At 36.2% G+C, this 10,175-nt stretch overlaps 2 protein-coding genes across 2 annotated transcripts; both read left to right on the top strand.

Annotated features, from left to right (window-relative positions):
- Positions 1-385: 385 nt before the first annotated feature.
- chia.1 (chitinase, acidic.1) lies at positions 386-3,356 on the top strand (the record flags this gene model as incomplete). The annotated part of the gene is made up of 11 exons (XM_081357677.1): positions 386-410; positions 493-522; positions 672-876; positions 1,016-1,072; positions 1,239-1,404; positions 1,504-1,628; positions 1,713-1,836; positions 1,925-2,107; positions 2,732-2,848; positions 2,936-3,062; positions 3,148-3,356. 11 exons carry the CDS (start codon positions 386-388, stop codon positions 3,354-3,356), a joined length of 1,368 nt encoding a protein of 455 aa, XP_081213803.1.
- A 2,765-nt stretch (positions 3,357-6,121) lies between these two features.
- chia.2 (chitinase, acidic.2) lies at positions 6,122-8,984 on the top strand (the record flags this gene model as incomplete). Its single annotated transcript, XM_081358487.1, has 11 exons — positions 6,122-6,146; positions 6,227-6,253; positions 6,384-6,588; positions 6,722-6,778; positions 6,871-7,036; positions 7,143-7,267; positions 7,376-7,499; positions 7,598-7,780; positions 7,911-8,027; positions 8,118-8,250; positions 8,731-8,984. The coding sequence occupies 11 exons, from the start codon at positions 6,122-6,124 to the stop codon at positions 8,982-8,984; spliced, it is 1,416 nt and encodes a 471-aa protein (XP_081214613.1).
- Positions 8,985-10,175: the final 1,191 nt, after the last annotated feature.

Genomic DNA, 10,175 nt, shown 5'->3' on the forward strand with positions numbered 1-10,175 from the left:
TTATGATACTAATTCTGTCTATTAGCCAACCTCAAAGATAATACCACCTTACTGTAACGTACTATATTACTCATTATTAATTATATTGCCCAATTGTGGTGAAGTTAGCACTTATCACCTGTACTTTGGAACTATTAATAATGTATAAGTATACATGATCATGAACAGATTTTCACCAAACTGCTCATTCTCAGTGCAGCTGACACAGGTAAAGAGACCAGCTTTCCTATGTCTCATTCTTTTCTTTATAAATAATATTTATACGCACACACTACTTTTCATGACTATGGCAAAACTTGGCATGCTGGTGAATTTGCTAATGCAATTTCATTTATTATTTTTACAGGTCTGTTTCTGAAGAATACTGGTTTGGATCAAGACCAAAATGGCCAAATTAATTCTTTTAGCAGGTATGTTCCATATTAAAGATATGTATTTACTGTAAGTATGTTAGTTTATTTTTTATGTATAATCGTGTTGTCTTTTGTATAGGACTGGGCATCTTGCTAACAGTGCAGATTGGTAAGAACCTTCAATCATTTATTTTTGTAAAATATATAACCTATAAGGATCCATAATATGGATCTATAATAATATTCCTGGATGATGAGTATAGACAAAATATGACAAAATAAGCTGTGAGCTGTTAATAATATCATCATTTCTGATAGTGGCCTCTACAAAACTGGTGTGCTACATGACCAACTGGTCTCAGTACAGACCTGGCAATGGGAAGTTCTTGCCAGACAACATTGATCCGTTCCTCTGCACTCATGTGGTCTATGCTCTGGCAAGCATCAGCAACAGAAATGAAATCACGACCGTCGAATGGAATGATGAGGTGCTGTACAAGTCACTGAATGACCTGAAAAAAGTGTAAGCAATATACACAATGCATTAAAAACCATATTTGCACAAATGAATTCATATCCTTTTGTGATCTATTTTTGAGACTGCTATTGAACAGTTGAACTGATCGATTTCATATTGTTTGAATTTTTTTTTTTTTATATAGAAATCCTGCATTGAAGACCTTGCTGTCTGTTGGAGGATTGGTCAATGGCGTCAGTCCGTAAGTGGGGCACAATATTTCTGTGACATAACATGACACTATGATATAAAAATGTATATATTTTTTTTAATAAATGATTTTTTTTTAAGTTAAATCATAAATCCCCAGCTGCCAACCCAAAACATTAAACAAGAGTTACTTAAACATGTCTCTTTTGGCACTTAAGATACATTGGAGTGGTGGCCACACCAGAGACCCGCGAGACTTTCATCCGTTCTGCATTGTTGTTCCTGCGTCTCCATGAATTTGACGGTATTGACATTGACTGGCAGTACCCTGGTCACAACGGCAGCCCACCAGACGACAAGCAGAGGTTTACTACACTCCTCAAGGTCAGAAGGCTAGAATGTCAATATGATGCACTTTCATTTCCATTGATAAAGCAAATGACTTTAGGTCTGACCATGTTCCTGTTGTGTGAAAATTCTCAGGAACTGAGAAACGCTATTGAAAAGGAGGCCATAGACACGAAGAAAACTCCTCTGTTGCTCTCTTGCAAAGTGTCCAGCATCAAGTCCACTGTTAATAAAGCTTATGAGGTTGCTGAAATTTCAGGGTATGTTTAGTAGTTTCATCAAGCTACAATAATGTGTATCCATGAAAGTTTTTTTTTACTTTCTCCTTCTTTCTATCATTATAGTTTGATGGACTTTTTGACCATCATGTCTTATGACTACCATGGCCACTGGGATTCCTTGACAGGGCACAACAGTCCCCTTTTCCGCAGCTCCTTTGACAGCGCAAACGTCATTGACCACAATATCGTAAGCTCAAAACCCATAAATTCAAAATCCATCAATCCGTCATATGTAATCTGAGATCTCTTAGCACATCCCTTTCTCTCTTGCTTAGAACTCCTCTGTGGCTTTATGGCTCAGCAGTGGAGCCCCCGCTGACAGGCTGCTTCTTGGATTCCCCACATATGGACGCACATTCTTGCTCTCCACCTCACAAACAGGTCTCGGAGCCCCAGCCAAAGGCCCCGCTGATGCCGGACCCTACACACGTGAAGAAGGCTTCTGGTCCTATTATGAGGTTTCAACACGCTACTTTTAACTTTGATTTAAAACAAGTGTTCTCAACTGGGTTTACTTCAGAAAACATCAAGTGGCACTTAAATCATGACCAATTTGTGAACTAAATATGTTGTGTAGCATTTGCATACAAATAATATATTTCTTTTTAAGTGAATAACTACTATCAAAGCCAAATGGTTAAATTAGCGACTCTTGCTGCAGGTTGCATTGATATGCCAGTAGGTGGCGACAAGTGACCATTCTAAATAGTTTTTATAGATGAGTCATTGAATCATTCATTCAGTTTGTTTAAAAACACTGATTAACTTTGGAACAAAACAAGTGATTGTATTTATAAGTAAGTCATTGAATCATTCTCTCATCCAGTTCGTTCAAAAACACGATTCATTCAGGAACACCATTACTTTGTTACTCAGTGACTGTGCTGTTGTTTTTGAAACTATTTTCACTGATGTTGCAGAAATAGAAAAAGTAACTGGTGTTTAGTTTCTAAATGTGTCTTAAATTGTAAATATTTTATGATTTCGGTAGTTGGTAATTTACCACTCAAAACACACAGTGATAGGCTTAATCTATGTAAACTTTGAAAGAGAAAAATTAATGAGTGTTGTTTGGTTCACAGATTTGCCCCATGGAATCAAGTGTCACTATTGAATGGATCGATGAGCAGATGGTGCCCTATGCAGTTCAAGGAAAGGCCTGGGTCGGATTTGACAACAGTGAAAGCTTTACTGCTAAGGTAAATTAACTACTGTTTTCCAGAATTTAAGGCAATGAAATGTTTGCCAAACTTCTGACAAACTTTCCTTAATGTTTGCTTTAACAGGTACAGTACCTTAACTCCTTAAACTTGGGTGGAGCTTCAGTGTGGACCTTGGATTTGGATGATTTTTCTGGCCGTTTCTGCTACAACGGAGCTTACCCTCTTGTCAACCATTTGCGCAACTCACTAGGTAAAAACTTTAGACTATAAAGACCATTACATTTATTCAGTCTTCTGTTATATGTTTTAATGTGATGTTGAATGTCTTTTCAAAGGTTTCCCACCCAAGCCCACCACTACACCACGTCCCACCACGACCGCTGACCCCATCGCCTCTTTCTGTGTTGGTAAACCAGATGGCCTGTACCCCAACCCTGCTGACCAGACCACTTACTTCCACTGTTTCCGTGGAAACACATACCTGCAGAAATGCCAGCCCGGTCTGGTCTATTTCGACGACTGTAAATGTTGTAATTGGCCTTGAGCTCAAGTTCAGATCTGCTCTTCCTGTTCAATAAAGCTGTCCAGGAGTCTCCTATTGTTGTTATGTACCTCTTCTTCCAACTATCCAATGCTCATGATTTGGGAGGAAAAAAATATGCATAGCCATACAGAGTCATATTTTTCCTCAAATTTAACAAGTCATAATGTCCTGTTCAATACAGTCTAGATTCCTCTTGTTTTTGTGCAGCACTTTTTGCTTTCACTTTCAATAAAATATTTATAGCAATCTGACTTGTTAAGTCTTCCTTAAACTGATCATCTGAAAGTCAAATAGTGACAGACCTTATGAATGAATAGCTTTATGAAAGTGTGAAGTTTCACAAATATGGTGTTTTATAGACAGGACAGGTAGGAAGGACAGAAGTGCCATCATTCATATTATGTGCACCATCCATCAAGCACATCTTCAACCAGTTTTTGACCATTTAAGTTTCTCCACTAATAATATTAATTGATAAGAAGAGGTCATTATCAATTTGTGTATTGCATTGCATACAGTAATGTTCAATCTGAATATAAGGAATATATTTTATAGTAATGTACAGTGCCCTCTGACATAATTCTGATCACCAGAGTAACTTGAAGAGTGTAGTTATACAATTACAAATGCCTGCCAGGTCATAAAGACTGTTCTGATAATGTTACACAAACATAAGGACAGCTGAGCTAATAAACTACCTGCAGATATATGACACTTGATTTGGCTCAAGATTAGATACCTTTTTAACACTATCTGAAATTATCATGCAGTTAAGTGTTCTTTGATCATTATTTCAGTGGCAAAATATATTGTTTAATAAAGATTATTCATTTCATTCATGCATTTAAAGTTATCAGTGCATTTAGGCTAATTTGTAATGTTAGTGAAATAATTGCGTGATTAATCATCATGGTAATTCTTTACAATAAGGTTTCGTTTGTTGATGCACTAACTAACGTGAACTTATAATGAGCCATATATTTATAACCTTTGTTAATGTTAGTTATTAAAAAATGTTTCTGTTCATGTTAGTTCACAGTGCATTAATTATGTTAACAGATACTTTTTAATCTTAAAAAATATAGTAGTAAATGTTGAGATTAACATAAAAAAACTCTGTAGAAGTATATGATCATTCTTCGTTCATGTTAATTCATGTTAACTCATGTAGTTAACTTGTGTTAATAAGTGAAACCTTTTGTAAAGTGTTACCATAATCATGTATTTAAACTTACACTATGCTGTTCAAAAGTTTGAGGTCAGTATATGTCTTTTAAAGTCACTTATGCTCACCAAAATACACAAAATTTCTATTGTAATATATTTGAAAATGTAATTTATTTTTGTGATGGCAAAGGTTTCAGCAGCCATTACTCCAGTCTTCTATCACATGATCCTCCAGAAATCATAAATATTGGAATATTGAAAATGCTCCTTAATGTTTTTGTGGAAACTCTGATACATTTTTTTAGGACTTTCTAATGATTTAAATTGTTTAAAAATGTTTTTAACTTTTGATCAATTTAATGCATCCTTGCAATATAAAAGTATTAATTTCTTTTAAAAAATCGTATTAACCCTACATTTTGAACTGAATGTATGTAAGATTTCAAAGATTAAAATCAGTCATAATTTGTTCTTGTCCCATATTTTTGATCTTCCATTTGATCCGTTTTTTCTTAATGTTCTTTCAACTTTTCACACTGATTACTGTACATCACATGACAATGTACCAGTGATAAGATATAAGCAATCAACACTGATTTTCTCTTTCAACATCTCCACAGCAGCTCGCATTATAAACCTTTTACTATGTATTTATATGGTATATTTATATTTTTAATTTGATAATATTCTACACCGTTAATGCACAAAAATGAGGACAAATCTGACACTGCCAACGTTTAATGATAAGCACAATTCATGTCTGTTGTTTGGTTTTGGTTTCCAAAACAAAAGGAGAATACCAATTATTACACCAAATTTGGAACGATAAGCTTGAAAGCACCACGACCGTTTATTATGGGATTCTGATAGCACCACAGTCTTATATAAGAAATTATGATTTTAAAGATAAATTTCTTATATAAGCCTCTGTGAATATTGACCCCATAAAAGTTTGATTTGCAAACCGCACGGAAACCTTTAATTTAGATACCAAATATTTATACCTATTTGAAATCACAGCTAAAGTAGCATAAAAATGACAACTATTAATAGAAATAATTGATATAAATGTATTGTCTCTGTAAATGTAAATGTATTGATATTTCCCTTTATATTTATTACTCATTGTCATTTCCTCTTATACATTTTGCATAATGACTCAGCAGAATTTTCTTTAATATGTAGAAGTTAATATCTCCTGCTAAATCCACAGTAGTTTAACAGACATACCTACTCGTTGCATTAATTTTATTGCATCAGTCACATTTTTTTCATCTTATATGATTTTAGCTTCACACAAATTGTGCTGAAAAGGCCAAAGGTGTTTCAGTTACATATTTTATTGTCATTTCAGTCCATAGTTTACAAGCGATACCATATCTTGGACCATCCTGATAAATCATCCTATATGGCCAATAGACAACACCCAATTCCTATAAAAACCCAGGGGTCCTGAAGTTTTTTCGCAGATTTTTCTAGCTGGAGGTACCCCAGGTAAGTCAGAATGTCATTCAGCTTAATGTCTTTATTTCTGCTATTAGTTTAAATGTAATTATTAAAACTATTCTTTGTTACCTACAGAAAAAGCAGACATAAAAATGGGGAAGCTTACACTTGTAGCAGGTAATATGTCCAAATGCATTGAATGAGTTTAATTCATTCTTTTATATTTGTCATTTACACAATATCATTGCATATTCTAGGTTTGGGCTTGGTGTTCTGCCATGTTGGTGAGTCATGTAATCAAATCACATTGATTTTAATGAACTATTAATCACTTATATGTTGACATCAGAAAGGTGATTATCACTAGTGAAAATTTCAATGCGTAAATGAGCTTCTTTGTGTATCCATAACCAGCCTTCTCCATGGAAATGGGTTGCTACTTCACCAACTGGTCCCAGTACAGACCTGGAATTGGAAAGTATACACCTGCAAATGTCGACCCTTTCCTTTGTACACACCTTTTCTATGCTTTCGCAATGATCAACCATGCCAACGAGCTTATCACATATGAGTGGAACGATGAGACTCTCTACAAAGCCTTCAATGAACTCAAGAACAGGTATGTATTAGTTGAAATATCACGTTTAATGCTTTTCAGATGCTGAAATTCTACAATCATTTGCTGTGAGATACCAAAAAAAGAAAAAATATAAATATCATGAAATTCTGAAATATCTCCATTATCCTCACAGAAATCCACATCTTGTAACTCTCTTGGCTGTTGGTGGATGGAACTTTGGTTCATCACAGTAAGTATTCTGTAAAAATTATGAAGTTTTGTTTTATCTTGTCAAATTGGTCGAATGAAATGCAAAAACATTATTCCTTAAATTCATCTTAGGTTCTCCATCATGGTGTCCAATGCAGCAAACCGTCAGACGTTCATTCAGTCTTCTATCAAATTCCTGAGGACTTATGGGTTTGATGGTTTGGACTTGGACTGGGAATACCCTGGATCAAGAGGAAGTCCGCCTGAAGACAAAGAAAGATTCACACTGCTGTGCAAGGTGTGTCTGATTATAACCCAGTGCCTTTTTAAGCAAATATGGTGCTGCACTTTATTTATTTAATCTCTTATGTACTTATGTTATGTATCTATGTTGGTCTTCACAGGAACTTCTTGAGGCCTATGAGGCCGAGGGCAAAGCTACTGGCAAACAGAGACTGATGCTGTCTGCTGCTGTTCCAGCTGGTAAAGAAACAATTGATGCTGGATTTGAGATCGCTGAGGTTGCCAAGTAAGTATGACAACACTGAATCATGACATTTGCAAATTGGCAGAGCACTGAGGTGAAAGTAAGTAGTTGCATGAGATGTTTTAAACCACTCCTAATATTTTTTTCCAGATACCTGGACTTCGTCAATGTGATGACTTATGACTTCCATGGAACTTGGGAAAGATTCACAGGACACAACAGCCCCCTGTACCAAGGCTCAAAGGACGAGGGAGACCTGGTCAACTTCAATACCGTAAGAACTGATTTACTGTGACGCAAAGAAGGTGAAAACAAATAACGATTTTTTTTTAATTCCTCCATTTTAAAATGATGACTCTACTCCTCTTTCAGGATTACGCTATGCGCTATTGGAGGGACAACGGTACCCCTGTGGAGAAACTCAGAATGGGTTTCGCAACATACGGCCGCACATTCCGTCTGACATCTACAGATACTGAGGTTGGAGCCCCAGCTAGTGGACCGGCTTCAGCTGGAACCTACACTCGCGAGGCTGGATTCTGGTCTTACTATGAGGTGGGAGATTTGGAAAAGCCATTTTGTCCAAAATGGAAAACAAATGGAATATATTCATTCATATTCATAAGTGTCTTTTAAACAATCTCAACATCTAATACTGGCAATTAATATGTCAATGTCTTTATAGATCTGTGGCTTCCTAGAGGGAACAACAATCCAGTGGATTGAAGATCAGAAGGTGCCCTATGCCACAAAGAACAGCGAGTGGGTTGGATTTGACACCAAGGAGAGTTTCGAAACTAAGGTACTTTTGAGTTTTTACTGGAGTTGGATTTCGTTGTAACCGTTTGCCAGCAACTGACTAACAACTCACTTTTTTCCTCTTATTTTATAGGTCCGTTATCTAAAAGACAAGAATTTTGGTGGAGCCTTCGTGTGGGCGCTTGATCTGGATGACTTTGCTGGACAGTTCTGTAATCAGGGGAACCATCCTCTCATGGGCCATCTGCGCAATCTTCTGGATATCGGTAGGAATTTGTCTTTACAGAACATTAAATTGGGGGGATCTGTTGAAACTAACATCAATGAGCATTGCGTGTCAAGAGGTGATTTGCTTTTATTACTTTAGCCAAATCGTTGACAGTCAGTGGTAAAATGCAAAAATGGCAGACAAGTATTACGGCTGACCTTGGTAAAAATTTACAACATTGTACTCTTTAGTTATCACGTGAGTCAATGAATCTTTTTGATTCCTTGAATTTTCCAATTTTTTTGAATGTTATTAGCATGTTTATAAATTATTTAGCTTTTTCTAGCCAGTAGGGGGTGGCGCCACCAAACTTCACAGGCATACTAAGACAAAGAGGGCAATGACACCTAGTTGTATTTCATTAGAAGTATCACTTCAGAAGGGTTCAAATGTATAAGAAAATCAAACTTTGACCTGTATGTGACACAAGAAGTGCTTGTTCCTTATAGCTAACATAGCTTTATTTTATCTTTTTAAGAATTGCCACCTCTGCCTCCAACCACCACCCTTAAACCTGGACAAACAACCACAAAAACCACCACAACTACCACCACCACCACTCATGCTCCAGGACCAGGATTCTGTAACGGGAAGCCAGATGGACTCTATCCTAACCCTGAAGATTCCAACAAATATTATAACTGTGCTGGAGGCAATACTTACACGGATAACTGTGGCCCAGGCACTGTGTTTGATGACAGCTGTAAATGCTGTGGCTGGCCTAAACACTAAGGCATCACTAATGAGAAAAAAACATCTATGCACAGTGAAACAGGACACTGCAAAACTGCTTGAGCACATGAATGAATCCAAACTAAACATGACTGCAATTTCATATAAAGGAAATTAGTGTAGACTGAGTATAATTTCTTGTGCTTTATCTTTCCATTCGAGTGTATTTTATAATGCTTGTTTTGTTTTTATTGCCTCTTTTTGAATAACTAAATCTGTTAATATGACTGGCATGAGTAACAATGCACTTTAAACTGGAAAAAAATAAACCTCATGAATAAACAACATGCAACCATCAAAAGAGACTCTGGGTACATTTGATTACATCATCTTGCATTCAAAACAGAAAGCATGATGTGGGATCAATACAAAGCACATTATTCAATCAGTGTTTCATGACATGCCAGATGTTTAATCATCACTTTCATTATTTAATGGACAAACTTATATGTTTTGTCAACAATCAAGACAGAATTCAGCAGTCCAAGCAGAATATCTGCAATTTGGGGCAAGAAAAAGTCAGTTCATCACTCCACATCTTCATATAAGATGATTTCAATTACAAATCTTGGTTTATTGACTGTTTACACTTAAAGGGTAACTCTCGCCAAAATGCAACCTACGGTCTTTTTGTTAATCTACCCGAGGCAAACTTTCGTTTAAAAGCATACTTAGAATGGAAACGCCACTTTTAAGTTTGACTGTATTTTTGTTTTCGGTTAAATTGCCTTTTGACTGGGAGTGCTTGGCACTATTATGATAGCATCAAAAATCGCTATTTTTAAAACACTAAGAAGGCTCGACACAACATTAAACTTAGCTCGAAGTATCATATCACCAGGGGCTCTACACATGAACTCGAGCATTGAGAACATTGTTTGTGTGCACAGAGTTTACTAAAAAAGATTTTGAACAACTCACTGTATAGCTGTGTCCGCCGGCATTTTGTCAGTCAAAATCCGAATGTGAATAAACTGACTCTGAATCTTAGTATTGTTTCCTATATGAGGATCCTTTTTCAAATACAAGGTCAATACTTATTTTTACTAACGACAAAACAACAAATAGGGCTTGGGCGTCGTGACGTCATACTTGGCGTGGCGGCCATGTTGATGGCCTTGCGAATGTAAACATACAGCAAGTCGAACGAGGAGAAGCAGAGTTGGGAGAAAGAAAAAAGATGTTAAAATC

Source organism: Scardinius erythrophthalmus (assembly GCF_964197995.2).
Source record: "Scardinius erythrophthalmus genome assembly, chromosome: 25".
Classification (NCBI taxonomy): Eukaryota; Metazoa; Chordata; class Actinopteri; order Cypriniformes; family Leuciscidae; genus Scardinius; species Scardinius erythrophthalmus.